At 44.0% G+C, this 15,575-nt stretch overlaps 1 protein-coding gene across 1 annotated transcript; it reads left to right on the top strand.

The window, feature by feature from the left end:
• Window positions 1-3,660: 3,660 nt before the first annotated feature.
• Window positions 3,661-14,837, top strand: LOC112244750 (creatine kinase B-type-like). The gene is made up of 8 exons (XM_024412517.2): window positions 3,661-3,757; window positions 4,520-4,724; window positions 5,838-5,992; window positions 6,253-6,385; window positions 7,094-7,265; window positions 11,154-11,277; window positions 11,563-11,752; window positions 13,777-14,837. The coding sequence occupies exons 2-8, from the start codon at window positions 4,532-4,534 to the stop codon at window positions 13,953-13,955; spliced, it is 1,146 nt and encodes a 381-aa protein (XP_024268285.1). The 5' UTR covers window positions 3,661-3,757; window positions 4,520-4,531; the 3' UTR covers window positions 13,956-14,837.
• Window positions 14,838-15,575: the final 738 nt, after the last annotated feature.

The following is a 15,575-nucleotide window of genomic DNA, read 5'->3' as shown; positions in this document are numbered from 1 at the left end:
CATAAAGTGGAAAGGAGGAGAAATAACTCCCACCATGCAGCAGGACACCTTCAGCTGTGGGGTCTTTGTAATGCAGGTTTGATAGTTATATTTTCAATAATGAGTAGCTGTTATGTGACAATTAGGTCAAAAACTTTATTTTATTTTTTGGTGGAGATGGTCTGTAAAGCTTACAGATTTAAGTCTAATAGCATGAGATGAAAGTAGACAAACATCAGAGTGTGCGATTTGAGGTCACTAGGTCACAAGACCAAGGAGCTATTGAAATTCTAAATTTAGAAAAATTCATGTAAAATCATGTGAGATGAAAATGGACAAACTAAAGGGTGTGTAATATAGAAGGATAGTCAGTGGACATTCTGAACCTTGTTTGAGTCCAGTAAGTCATATGACCAATGAGCTATTGAAATTCAAAAATGTAAATTAATCATTTAAAATAGTGCGAGATGTAAATCAACAACAACAAAAAATGTGTGCAATGTGTGTCTATGCCATCGGGTTAGCTAGAAACAGGTTTTAAAGCTTTAGGAGTAGTGGTTAAATAGCAAATGAAATGAAAATGTGTGCAATGTGTGTCTATGCCATCGGGTTAGCTAGAAACAGGTTTTAAAGCTTTAGGAGTAGTGGTTAAATAGCAAATGAAATTTGAAACATTTGATTTGTCACTATGTTGACGGTCCCTAACTGCTGTTGGTGCAGGTAAGGAAAACTGCATATCAATCAAATATCCAAACTGAAACTATTTTTACCTTAGTTTTTGTGGGGGAGAAATAAGCCCCATGGAGCATATAATATGCCTATTGTTAAAATGGCATTACAAATGAGCCACACAAAAGCATTGGAATATGAAAATAAAACATTATTCATATATATTAATAGGCCACTAAATGTCCCCATCATCATAAAGAACAACGACATTCGCCTGAAACAGCCCGACATTTTAGCTTATGTATAGGCTACCTGAAGCCCATTGGACCATATTAACATATTTGACATTGCTAAATGAGCAGGGCAGGGTTCTGTGTGTGGTGACATTCCGGCTTACTAGGAGAATCAATATCCATTCATCCCAGTGCGGATAAATGGAATGTAGCCACTGGTACCATTCAATTCTCTCTTACTGTTGTCAATAAAGAGATCTTTCAAGGAACGCACCACTTGATCTGAGAGGTGTCGGCTGTTAAATCGCAGCAGTGACGCTATATGCAATTGCGTGGACTGGGAGATGTTTCGTATTGCGTCAGATAACAATATTGACGAATACGCTGATTCGGTGTGCGAGTTAATTAGAACGTGCGTTGAAGATGTCGTTCCCATAGCAACGATTAAAACATTCCCTAACCAGAAACCGTGGATTGATGGCAGCATTCGTGTGAAACTGAAAGCGCGAACCACTGCTTTTAATCAGGGCAAGGTGACTGGTAACATGACCGAATACAAACAGCGCAGCTATTCCCTCCGCAAGGCTATCAAACAAGCTAAGCGTCAGTACAGAGACAAAGTAGAATCTCAATTCAACGGCTCAGACACAAGAGGCATGTGGCAGGGTCTACAGTCAATCACGGACTACAAGAAGAAATCCAGCCCAGTCACGGACCAGGATGTCTTGCTCCCAGGCAGACTAAATAACTTTTTGCCCGCTTTGAGGACAACACAGTGCCACTGACACGGCCTGCAACGAAAACATGCGGACTCTCCTTCACTGCAGCCGAGGTGAGTAAGACATTTAAACGTGTTAACCCTCGCAAGGCTGCAGGCCCAGACGGCATCCCCAGCCGCGCCCTCAGAGCATGCGCAGACCAGCTGGCCGGTGTGTTTACGGACATATTCAATCAATCCCTATACCAGTCTGCTGTTCCCACATGCTTCAAGAGGGCCACCATTGTTCCTGTTCCCAAGAAAGCTAAGGTAACTGAGCTAAACGACTACCGCCCGTAGCACTCACTTCCGTCATCATGAAGTGCTTTGAGAGACTAGTCAAGGACCATATCACCTCCACCCTACCTGACACCCTAGACCCACTCCAATTTGCTTACCGCCCAAATAGGTCCACAGACGATGCAATCTCAACCACACTGCACACTGCCCTAACCCATCTGGACAAGAGGAATACCTATGTGAGAATGCTGTTCATCGACTACAGCTCGGCATTCAACACCATAGTACCCTCCAAGCTCGTCATCAAGGTCGAGACCCTGGGTCTCGACCCCGCCCTGTGCAACTGGGTACTGGACTTCCTGACGGGCCGCCCCCAGGTGGTGAGGGTAGGCAACAACATCTCCACCCCGCTGATCCTCAACACTGGGGCCCCACAAGGGTGCGTTCTGAGCCCTCTCCTGTACTCCCTGTTCACCCACGACTGCGTGGCCACGCACGCCTCCAACTCAATCATCAAGTTTGCGGACGACACAACAGTGGTAGGCTTGATTACCAACAACGACGAGACGGCCTACAGGGAGGAGGTGAGGGCCCTCGGAGTGTGGTGTCAGGAAAATAACCTCACACTCAACGTCAACAAAACTAAGGAGATGATTGTGGACTTCAGGAAACAGCAGAGGGAACACCCCCTATCCACATCGATGGAACAGTAGTGGAGAGGGTAGCAAGTTTTAAGTTCCTCGGCATACACATCACAGACAAACTGAATTGGTCCACTCACACAGACAGCATTGTGAAGAAGGCGCAGCAGCGCCTCTTCAACCTCAGGAGGCTGAAGAAATTTGGCTTGTCACCAAAAGCACTCACAAACTTCTACAGATGCACAATCGAGAGCATCCTGGCGGGCTGTATCACCGCCTGGTACGGCAACTGCTCCGCCCACAACCGCAAGGCTCTCCAGAGGGTAGTGAGGTCTGCACAACGCATCACCGGGGGCAAACTACCTGCCCTCCAAGACACCTACACCACCTGATGTTACAGGAAGGCAATAAAGATCATCAAGGACATCAACCACCCGAGCCACTGCCTGTTCACCCTGCTATCATCCAGAAGGCGAGGTCAGTACAGGTGCATCAAAGCTGGGACCGAGAGACTGAAAAACAGCTTCTATCTCAAGGCCATCAGACTGTTAAACAGCCACCACTAACATTGAGTGGCTGCTGCCAACACACTGACACTGACACTGACTCAAGCCACTTTATTAATGGGAATTGATGGGAAATGATGTAAATATATCACTAGCCACTTTAAACAATGCTACCTTATATAATGTTACTTACCCTACATTATTCATCTCATATGCATACGTATATACTGTACTCTATATCATCGACTGCATCCTTATGTAATACATGTATCACTAGCCACTTTAACTATGCCACTTTGTTTACATACTCATCTCATATGTATATACTGTACTCGATACCATCTACTGTATCTTGCCTATGCTGCTCTGTACCATCACTCATTCACATATCCTTATGTACATATTCTTTATCCCCTTACACTGTGTATAAGACAGTAGTTTTGGAATTGTTAGTTAGATTACTTGTTGGTTATTACTGCATTGTCGGAACTAGAAGCACAAGCATTTCGCTACACTCGCATTAACATCTGCTAACCATGTGTATGTGACAAATAAAATTTGATTTGATTTGATTTGAATTGCGTTATACCCCTTTCCAATAGGATGAATGAACTTTAAATAGTATCCAATCAGAGGAGAGCTCCTTTGGCATATAAAAACCTAGCGAAGCTGATTCATTCTGGACACCATTATTAGCTTTGGTGTGTCTTTCCCAAAGAAAAACGTCCTACGGTAGGTTTATTTATTTTTTACGTTGTATAAATGCATAAGTATGTCATCATATTTGCAGAACTGTTAGGTGTCTAATATGCTTTTTGTATTTAATACATGTATTGGTTAAATAGGCTATATGATAATGGCAAAACGTTTGGAATATAGGATGAACAAAGACTGGTATTTTTAGACTTTATCTCGGGAAAGCGCATCTAACCCTAGAGAAATGGGGAGACGTCAGTGATTTGGTTTCACTCAAAACGATTAAATCGAACTGACATGTACAATATTTCACCCTGGTTAAAATCGTCAATTAGTGTAGAGGGGTGTAATTTTCCGTTTGGCATAGCCGTTTCCACGGAAGAGACCGCAAGGTCGTGGTCTATCTGCAAGGTCTTATCTGGTGCTGGACATCACGCATTCGGTTGCTTCAAACTAATGTGAACAGTATTGCCTCGCACTGTAACCGACATATTTTGGATTAACGTGGACGAATATGCATTCCCTTTGTTGGACATTTTTATATTTTCTCTAAAATAAATTGCTATATTTGGGCACCGATTGTATGTTGCGTGTACCCTCTCAGATTATGAGGAATTGGCACGCAAATGGCAGGAATTTGTTTGCTACCTCAAAATCAGGTGTCGAAATAGCCGACCACTGCGTCACAATGCGTACAGTAACTTCAAGTCTTTTTCGACCCTGTTCCTATTAGTTATTCCATTTGCCGGGTCTAGGCTCTTGGCCACTGACACCTCATCGTTTCATCCTTGCGCACAGGTGAACGCAGTCATGCCTTTCGGGAACACCCACAACAAACTGAAGATGAGCTACTCCGCGGAGCAGGAGTACCCCGACCTCAGCCAACATAACAACCACATGGCCAAGGTGCTCACCCCAGAGATGTACGGCAACCTGCGGGACAAAGAGACTCCAAGTGGATTTACCGTGGATGATGTCATTCAAACTGGAATTGATAACCCAGGTAAACAGCCCGAGCTTGCCTACGTTGGTCCTAAACCGTCTTATGCCGCGTCGAGAGGGCGAAAGGTTTTAGTTATAGCCTACCCACTGATCCGGTGCTTGGATTTTGCAATGTCAGCCATGAACCGAGTGAAAAACCTCCGCTGTTGAAACGGTGACCTTGTTACCAAGTGCCTGTGATGTGGCCACTAATGCAATGTCAGTATAATAGGAATTCATTATTTGTGGCCCTGTCGAGCGCATTGTTCCAGTTAACAATCAATGCATTAGGACTGACATGGGATCCATGGCCATACACCAATTTATTCCAATTTGTCACAGCAGCATCACCAACGATCTTTGTTGAGCAAGCTCAAGTTCACTATTTGTCTGCAGGTGACATTACAGGCTAAATTGATGCCTTGCATTTTATTCCCCTCTGTTGGGTCACATGTCCATTTAACAGCAGAATTACTGACTTTGCATTGTAATGTAGGCCTTTAATTTGATGTCTATTGTGAGGCCCTACTACAACATCCAGTGTAAGTGGCAACCAGCTGAAGATGTGTACCGGTATGCAAACTAGACCTGGGTTTAAATACTATTTCAAATACTTTCACATTGAGTAGTAGCATATAGATGTTTTTATTTGAAAATACAAGTAGTTGAATATTGGAATGTGTATTGGCATGCATTAAAAAAAACATTTATACTCTTGCATTTAACTCAGGCCCTACATTGGGAGTATTTTAAATATACAGAAAATTAGTATTTAAATGACATAATTTTAAACTCAGGTCTGCTGCAAACCTTAGTCACCTCAACTTAACATTTTTTCTTAATCAGAACATGTACAGCATTATGAATGCCAACCCAAATTTGTATTAATGCCCAATGGCTTCAGTGTAGATGGTGTTATTCTGACAGCTTGCAGCTGAAGGGTGGCTAAAGCTATTACTGGAACTAAGACCAATGTGACTGCTGGCACAGCTGACCAATTTTGAATACAATTCCAAAACCAATTACTGTCAACCAACTGCATTTTTGTCAGTGAAACTTTCACTTGGATGACGTCAACTGTTGGCACCATTGGCTGGCATTTTTATTCCTTCACACTGTCCCTGTTTTATTCAAGGCCACCCCTTCATCATGACAGTGGGCTGTGTGGCCGGAGACGAGGAGACGTACGAAGTGTTCAAGGAGCTGCTGGACCCCATCATCGAAGACCGCCACGGCGGATACAAGCCCTCAGACAAACACAAGACCGACCTGAACCCAGATAACCTTGTGGTAAAGGCACACAATGTCCACACACTCTGAATCGCCTCACACCCTGGTTCACCACATACACACTCCCAAGGTTGTCCTACATGAGTCAGCAACTATTTGGGAAATTAATTTGTCAATGAAAATCCATATTGGGCATAATGGCCACACAACCCATTATTTTCAAACCTCCATGTAGCCCAACCCTGGTTTAGTCGATATCAAATGTCCATACCTGTTAGCTTTCATGCTAATTGCTAACACGACGGTTGTTGTTTTGGCAGGGTGGGGATGACCTGGACCCCAACTTCGTCCTGAGCTCCAGAGTGCGAACTGGCAGGAGTGTCCGCGGCTTCTGCCTCCCCCCACACTGCAGCCGTGGGGAGCGCCGTGCCATTGAGAACATGGCAATCGAAAGTGCGTAACCGAGCCCTGTCCTCTTCCATGCCTTGAGTCCTGCTGCATTCCCTTTGTGACACTGCCCCCTGACAGCACTGAGTGGAACTGTCTTAATTAGACTATTGAAGTCATGCCACACTGCAATTGACTTGCTGCTCTTGACTGGCATTGGTTAAGACTTAATTATTCCAGATGTGTTTTATATAACGGCAAGTTGTGTTAAAGTACCCAATTGTCAAAGTAAAGCTACCTTCATAGAAAATGATTCCAGTCTTCCAGTAAAATACTACTTGAGTAAAGTATGTGGTTTTAAATGTACTTAAGTATCAAACGCAAATGTAATTGCTAAAATATACTAAAGTATAAGGACTTTGGAATTATTTATTAAGCAAACCAGTCAGTACAATTTTTATTTACAGATTGCCAGGGGCACACCATAATTGAAGCATTTGTGTTTCGTGAGTCTGCCAGATAAGAGGCAGAAAGTGTAGCTTAAGTAAAAGCAGTCAACCCAAAAAATGACCTGGGTAGTACTTTAAAATATTTTTACTTAAGCACTTTACACCACTGTGTAATTGAATCCTTAACTGAAATTGCCACTTTGAAAAAAATATAACTGTTTGATTGTTGGCCTAATCCTTACAAATATGCAATTTATAGTTGGTGAAAAAGGATGACCACTCATGTAGGCTTACTTGTTTTACTGACTTTCTCGTTTTTTTGCAGGTCTAGCCTCACTGGATGGGGACCTCAATGGCCAGTATTACGCCCTGAAGAACATGACAGATGATGAGCAGCAACAGCTGATTGACGACCACTTCCTGTTTGACAAGCCCGTGTCCCCCCTGCTGTTGGCGTCCGGGATGGGCCGTGACTGGCCTGACGGCAGGGGTATCTGGTGAGTTCCCCGGGCACCACAGCAGAGTTTTCTCCATGTAGACATCAAATGGCTTCCTTTTCCTTTCATGATGGCAGATGAATAAAGGGACTCAGTTTGGCATTCTCCTGCCACTCAGCTTTTCTAGTGAATTCCTCCCATGGTCTGTTGGTGTTCACTAAGGAAGGTGCAGTAAAGGATAAAATGGTGCCAGAGAATGCTGACATTTTACATGTCCCCAACCAATTGTTTTTGTTTACTTGCATTATTTGCAACTTTAAAAAAATTATTTTGTACATGATGTTGCCGCTACCGTCTTATGACCGAAAATAACTTTTACTCACCACGGACTGGCAGAATATTCTTTGTCCTTTGACAAGTCTGACGAGCCCAACGCGACTGATTTACTGCTTTCTCGTGAACAGGCCCAGATCCCCGTGATTAGTCTTGAGAAAAAGGGGCCAGAGGGCATACTGACTTCTGAGAATTTGTAGGCGATCGAATAAACCCCCACTTCCTTCCATTCTGCTAGCAAATCTGCAATCTTTGGAGAATAAAATTGATGACCAATGCGGAAGATTAAACTACCAACGGGACAATCAAAACTAATCTCTTATGCTTCACGGAGTCGTGGCTGAACGACGACACCATCAACATACAGCTGGCTGGTTATACGATGTACCGGCAGGATAGAACAGCGGCGTCTGGTAAGACGAGGGGCGGCGGTCTGTATTTTTGTAAACAACAGCTGGTGCACGTTATCTAAGTCTTGAGCTATTGCTTGCCTGAGGTAGAGCATCTCATAAGCTGTAGACCACACTATCTACCTAGCGTTTTCATCTGTATTTTTCATAGCTGTTTACATGCCACCAGAGAAGGAGACTGGCACTAAGATAGCATTGAATGAGTTGTATTCCGCCATAAGCAAACAAGAGAATGCTCACCCAGAGGCGGCGCTCCTAGTAGCTGGGGACTTGAATGCAAAGAAGCTTACATCCGTTTTAACCAAATTTCTATCAGCACGTTAAATGTGCAACCAGAGAACTCTGGACCACCTTTACTCCACACACCGAGATGCATACAAAGCTCTCCATTTGGTAAATCTGACCATAATTCTATGCTCCTGCTTACAAGCAAAGATTAGAGCAGGATGCACCATTGACAAGTGCAATAAAAGTGGTCAGATGAAGCAGACGCTAAGCTACAGGACTGTTTTGTAGCACAGACTGGAATATGTTCTGAGATTCTTTCAGATGGTCACTGGCTTCATCAAGTGCATCGATGACATCATCCCTACAGTGACTGTATGTACCCCAACCAGAAGCCACGGATGACAGGCAACATCCACACTGAGCTGCCACTTTCAAGGAGCAGGACTCTAACCGATGCCCTCCGAAGAACCATCACAGGCAAAGCGTCAATACAGGACTAAGATTGAAACGTACTACACCGGCTCTACCGCTCGTCGGATGTGGCAGGGCTTGCAAACCATTAAACTACAAAGGGAAGCACAGCTGAGAGCTGCCCAGTGGCACGAGCCTACCAGACCAGCTAAACTACTTCTATGCTCGCTTCGATGCAAAGACCACTAGAATATGTATGAGAGCACCAGCTGTTCCGGGAAGATTGTGTGATCGCGCTCTCTGCAGCCGATATAAGACCTTTAAAAAGGTCAACATTCTCAAGGCCACAGAGCACGACGGATTACCAGGATGTGTACTGCGAGCATGCACTGACTAACTGGCAAGCGTCTTCACTGACATTTTCAACCTCTCCCTGTCCGAGTCTGTAATACCAACATAATGTAAGCACACCACACCACTATATTGCCTGTGCCCAGGAACACTAAGGTAACCTGCCTACATGACTACCGACACGTAGCACTCACGTCTGTAGCCATGAAGTGCTTTGAAAGGCTGGTCACGGCTCACATCAACACCATTAACCCAGAAACCCTAGACTCACTCCAATTTGCATACTGCCCCAACAGATCCACAGATGCGATATCTATTGCACTTCACACTGCCCTTTCCCACCTGGACAAAAGGAACACCTATGTGAGAATGCTATTCATTGACTACAGCTCAGCGTTCAACACCATAGTGCCCTCAAAGCTCATCACTAAATTAAGGACCCTGGGACTAAACACTTCCCTCTGCAACTGGATCCTGCACTTCCTTACAGGCCGCCCCCAGGTGGTAAGGGTAGGCAACACATCCGCCACGCTGATCCTCAAAACAGGGCACCCTCAGGGGTATGTGCTCAGTCCCCTCCTGTACTCCCTGTTCACTCATGACTGCACGACTCCAACGCCATCAAGTTTGCCAACGACAAGTGGTAGGCCTGATCACCGACCGCAACAAGGCCGCATATGAGGTCAGAACTGGCCGTGTGGTGCCAGGACAACCTCTCCCAACGTGATCAAGACAAAGGGTTGGCAGGTAGCCTAGTGGTTAGTGTTGGACTAGTAACCGGAAGGTTGCAAGATCGAATCCCTGAGCTGACAAGGTAAAAATCTTCCTAGGCCGTCATTGAAAATAAGAATTTGTTCGTAACTGATTTGCCTAGTTACATAAAGGTTAAAAAATGTGGACTATGGGAAAGAGGACTGGGCATGCCCCCATTCTCATCGAGGCTGCAGTTTGAGATCTTCAAGTTCCTTGGCATCCACGTCACCAACAAACTAACATGGTCCAAGCACACAAAATACAGTCGTGAAGCAGGTACGACAACCTATTCCCCCTCAGGAGACTGAAAAGATTTGGCATGGGTCAGATCCTCAAAAGGTTCAACAGCTGCACCATCGAACGCATCGAAAGCAACTGGTTGCATCAAGGCCTGATATGGCAACTGCTCTGCTTCCGACCGAGTGTAGTGCGTAAGGCTCTGTACATCACTGGGGCCAAGCTTCCTTCTATCCAGGAACTCTACCAGGCGGTGTCGGAGGAAGGCCCTAGAAATTGTCAGACTCCAGCCACCCTAGTCATAGACTGTTCTCTCGGCTACTGCACGGCAAGCAGTACCAAGTCTAGGTCTAAGAGGCTTCTACCCCCAAGCCATAAGACTCCTGAACAGCTAATCAAATGGCTACCCAGACTATTTGCATCCCCCCCCTTATTTACACCACTGGTTCTCTCATCTATGCATAGTCACTTTAATAGCTCTACCTACATGTACATATTACCTCAACTAGCCGGTGCCACCATACATTGACTCTGTATATCGTCTCGCTATCGTTATTTTGCTGCTGCTCTTTAATTACTCATTACTTTTTCTGATTCTCATCTGTATTTTTTTAAACGCATTGTTGGTTATGGGCTCGTAAGTAAGCATTTCACTGTAAGGTCTACCTACACCTGTTGTCTTTGGTGCATGTGCCAATAAAATGGACGCTAGTTGACCTCTTCAATGGTCAAAATTTACTGGAGGCCCCATCTACGATTCTACAATCCACATTACATACTCCAAAACAGGGCTCTCCAACCCTGTTCCTGGAGAGCTACCCTTCTGCAGATATTTGGTCAAATGCCAATTATGAGTAATCTAATTATTAGAACCAGGTGTGCTAGATTAGGGTGAGTGTGAATACCTACAGGATGTTAGCTCGCCAGGAACCAGCTTGGCGTGCCCTGCTCTAAAATAGTGAGATGCAGTTATGTTCTCTGTTGTGGGTCATTAAAGGAGGCTCTGGGTCGAAGTTCCTCTAGGTACAGATCAAGGACAACCTCCCCGAATCGTAACCATTAGTGGTGGATTTATTCTTTAATCTACCCAAGATCGGCGTCTAACTTCACCCTACACTGGAGTACCAGCTGGAGGGTGCCTTCAGTGAGAGTAAACATGATCGTTATGTATAATGGCGTCTCATTCCAGCCAATGTTGAACTAATATGTTGATTTTTGTTGACAGGCACAATGATGGCAAGACCTTCCTGGTCTGGGTGAATGAGGAGGACCATCTGCGGGTCATCTCTATGCAGAAGGGCGGCAATATGAAGGAGGTGTTCCACCGCTTCTGCACAGGCCTCACAAAGGTGTGTGACGTGCACTCTGCTTTCTAGGATGTCAAATATGTTAAGCCCAAGGCTCAATTCTACAACGTAATGTGAAAGAACAAACTACGTCGCTGGGGTTAATTGCATTTGAATGTAGTCAATTTGTGAGTTAAAATGCTATGCAAAATGGCACTTCAAAAACTGTTGTAAAAAAAGGGGGCAAACGTTTTAAACTTAAAACAGTCCCCCAACACTGCAGTTGCTTTCTCAACACAACTTCTAACCTTTGGTCCCTTACCTCACGGTTTCCTCTGACCACTTCAGATTGAGAGCCTGTTCAAGGACAAGGGCCATGAGTTCATGTGGAACGAGCACCTGGGCTACGTGCTCACCTGCCCCTCAAACCTGGGCACGGGGCTGCGTGCCGGCGTGCACGTCAAGCTGCCCAACATGAGCAAGCACGAGAAGTTCAGCGAGGTCCTCAAGAGGTTGAGGCTGCAGAAGCGTGGCACAGGTACATCCATTTTGAATACACCAACTCTATTAGGAAATGTAGATAGGACATTTTGTCTAGCAGTTATTGGGATTAAGTGAATTTCGAGCAGATCTGGACTACGTTTGATTTATTAACCAATGGCTGTTACTGTAGGCTGGTAAAACATTGTGCAGTCAAGATGTCAATGTTTAATTGAATCGGAATCTATGTACTTGACAGTTATGCTAATCCAACATGCCTCTAAACCTTTGGCTGTATGTAACCGTGGCTGCAATTCTCCTAAATGTGGATAAGACCTAGTGGAAAGTGTTAACTGTCCACTGAATAGGGCCAGGATGGCCAACTCTCCTCCTGGGGAGCTACACTGCTGCCGGAATTTGATCAGCCCTACTCCTGTTTTGGCAAAGTAGCTGCTCCTCGGGCCTCATAACTGTGCACCACTTCTGAAAAGACTGCACACATACAAAAATATTGAGATTTATAAACTTAGTTTACGCCCGTCATACATCAGACTTGTCCTGAAACTGCATGCGTGAACAAGCATTAAAACACTACCTGCCCATCTTTCCCTTTTTTTATGGTGACAACACAGCCCTTATTTTCTGGATGTATTGGAATTAGGCCAAGGTAGTTGGCCATTGCCTTTAGAAACTGCATCAAATGTCTCTCTGGAGGTGTTGGAATTAGGCCAAGGAAGTTTCTGAAAAAACGATTTGCAAATTGTTGGACCTGTAAACATGTTTAGTTTTTCCTGACCCTAAATATGCTGCACTGCCTGCAAATTCTGAAACATTGTCTATGTTAAACTACAGTAGTCCTACTTAGTGGTAGCCGACACTTCAAAGCAAAAAAGTCAACTCTGTTCATTTACATTCTACTGTTATAAATCACACACCCTTTTCTGATGCATAGCGCAGAACACTTCAAATAATAGCTTATCAGACCCAATTTAAATGAGGGATGCCCATGTTAATTTGTTGTAGGCTAAAGCATATGACAATTATATTTATGAAAATTGTTTACTTGCAACATTTGCAATTCCAGTAGGTTGATGTGCAGTACCCTAAAATGTAAGTTGAAAAGGTGAACCTTTTGTTCTACCCTTAAACTGCGCTCGATTGGATTGCATGGAGCTAAATACTTAACAGTGTTTCAAATATTTACTACTGTAAAGTGGGTCCAATTTAATGTAGGCATTTTAGGCTACTTCGAGTATGAAACAAAGGTACATTTATTATGGAAATGGATGCCTATTTCTAACTTTTAGAATGCAGAGATGTGAAAAATTTCTTCACGAATGCAAATGATTGCATCTTAAGGCTGCCTGTTTATTTTTTATCAATAAGCATGTCATATCCCCCACTTGCACAAAATGGTAGGCTACTTGCAATGCAATACTTCAACCACTGGAAACTGTGCATACACATGGTCTATAGTGGGATCATCAACTAGATTCAGCCATGGGCAAAAACTTAGTGGGTTTTGGTTGGGGGTGGCCAGAACATAATTACAAATTTGTAGACTGCAAGCCCAAACCCCAATATTTGACTAACAATCATTTCAAACCTTTCTTACATTTTCTACACGATCACATCTGTGTGGGAGTACTTAAACAGGTTTACAAAATCTAAATCAATTGGTGCAGATTTCTTTGTTTTTAGTCTCATGTCCAACAATGCAAATGTCCTCTCAGAACTTGGGTGCCAAATAAAACCACCCATGGGCTGCCAGTTGGGGACCCCTGGTCTAAAGTCTGCAGGAAGCTAAGCACATTCTCACGTCAAATTCCATGTAATAAATGTTAACTTTTGAGTGAACTGGAGCATGCATATGTGTATTTTGTGCATATGCAACATTTTGTGGAGCCCCCAGGATTTAGATTACAGTAGCTGAAAGGCATTAAAGTAGGGCTGCCTGGAACTAAAACCTGCATACCCACTGGCTCTCCAGGAGCAGGATTGGCCTATCACCCCTAGTTGCGGAGAAACCAACCGTATCAGCACCATTTGGCTCAGCTTTTCTTTGGTACCGCCCCCCTCCAGGTGGTGTGGACACTGCAGCAGTAGGCGGTGTCTTTGACATCTCCAACGCAGACCGTCTGGGCTTCTCCGAGGTGGAGCTGGTGCAGATGGTTGTCGACGGCGTCAAGACCCTCGTCGAGATGGAAAAGCGCCTGGAGAGCGGCCAGTCCTTCAACGACCTGATGCCCGACCAGAAGTGAACACGCTCTCTCAAACCTTCTAACCTCTTACCTCGTCACCAATATCTCCCCCTTGTCTCCATAAACAATCTTCACTACATCAAGGAAATGCACTCTGCCCGACACGTTTAGTGGCACAAGTTAGATGAGTCTTCATCTGTGTGATGAAGGATTTTGTATCAAATGCAATCTTTTTGCAGATGGATATTAACACCTGAAATAAAAGTATCTTTGGCCCATGGAATGTGTTTGTCACTTTGAGCAAGTGATTTGTTTTGACATTGTGTCATGAATTAGTCATTTCTAATACTTTTTCTGTGCTTAATTACACTTGCCTACTGTAGCTCAATTGACAAAGGGAAATTCTGATGCAAACCAAATGTATGGTGTCTATAGATGCATTGTATTCTGACTGAATTCCCTTAGTGTACCACCTTTTGCAATTGTTACCCTTCCAATGAGCTTATCATATAAACTACACCGCGAAAAGTACTGTTCACTTCCCTGTTCACTTCCCTTTTTTTTTTACCCCCTAGTGGCTGGAATACAACTGTATTAAGCCCCTTACAAACTTTGAACGTAGTTCAACCTGTCAGTTCCAAGAGGAACATCTACCCTTTCCCTGAATAGCAATAGAGCTTATCAATTTGTAAATTAGAGAACGGTGCAATGTAAATGAGTAAGCCATTTGGTTAGGCTCCATTTTAACACTGGAGACATGCTGCAGTATGACTGGTTTCACCTCTTCACCTCTACAGCTACCCCCCCCCCCTTACTTTTTTCAATTTCTGCCTGTGGCTCAGAACCAAGGATATGCATATTCTTGATTTCATTTGAAAGAGTACACTCAGTTTGTAAATGTGACTTGAATGTAGGAGAATATAATACAATGAGTAAACCATATATTTTTAAAATGAACAAGACAAAACAAACATTCAGGATGATGGGGACAATTTTAGTAAACTTGAGGGCAACAGTACTTGTGCAGAGTTTCAGAATGATAACTTCTAAAAATGTGTGCTACATGGCATTTATCAAGAAGTAGCCCAAATGTGGCCAAATTGGTGAAGTTATACATTTTGAATGGAATAACTATACAAAATACCAAAATTGAATTTAACACCCCTCCCCCCCGTCACTCTCAGACCTCTACACAATATTGATGCCAGGTGCCATAGCAGTCTCTTTCTGCTGTAAAGCAGAGGGTCACCAAGCATGTGGCACAGGTGATGGGGGACTTCATTTTGCAAAGAACACAGTGACGCCTCCATGCTGTGCCCTTTTGGCCCTGAGGCACATCCATGCCTGCAGAAATAAATGAGGGCAGATGAACACCACTTGTGGCAGGAGCTGGATGAACCAGCTTCAGTGGGGGATGGACACCGTGGCCCTGGGGGCTGCCATTCGGAGTCAGTGTCACTGTGAAAAATGTTCAGTTAGAATAGTTTCACATGAGCCCTGTATCAACAGGTATAATAAACAGATATATATAGGGTACAGGGAACATAAGGTTGAATATATTATGACATTTCAGCTAGATCTGTCTTTATTTTATTACAACAGATCAGCTGTATCTACTGTCTCCATTTCACTTTGGCCATTGTTGTGGGCCTGCCCTCCCCTCAACAGCCTCAAATAGGC

Source organism: Oncorhynchus tshawytscha, linkage group LG18, assembly GCF_018296145.1.
Source record: "Oncorhynchus tshawytscha isolate Ot180627B linkage group LG18, Otsh_v2.0, whole genome shotgun sequence".
Taxonomy (NCBI): Eukaryota; Metazoa; Chordata; class Actinopteri; order Salmoniformes; family Salmonidae; genus Oncorhynchus; species Oncorhynchus tshawytscha.
Note: the sequence above shows the minus strand (reverse complement) of the source record. Positions and strands in the feature narration are given on the sequence as shown.

What these genes read in the sequence shown, in the direction of transcription:
- LOC112244750 (XM_024412517.2), top strand. Translation starts at nt 4,532, where the DNA reads ATGCCTTTCGGGAACACCCACAACAAACTGAAGATGAGCTACTCCGCG. An exon ending in TGAACCCAGATAACCTTGTG is followed by an intron (nt 5,993 to 6,252) that starts GTAAAGGCACAC and finishes TTGTTTTGGCAG; the next exon opens with GGTGGGGATGACCTGGACCC. An exon ending in TCTGCACAGGCCTCACAAAG is followed by an intron (nt 11,278 to 11,562) that starts GTGTGTGACGTG and finishes TGACCACTTCAG; the next exon opens with ATTGAGAGCCTGTTCAAGGA.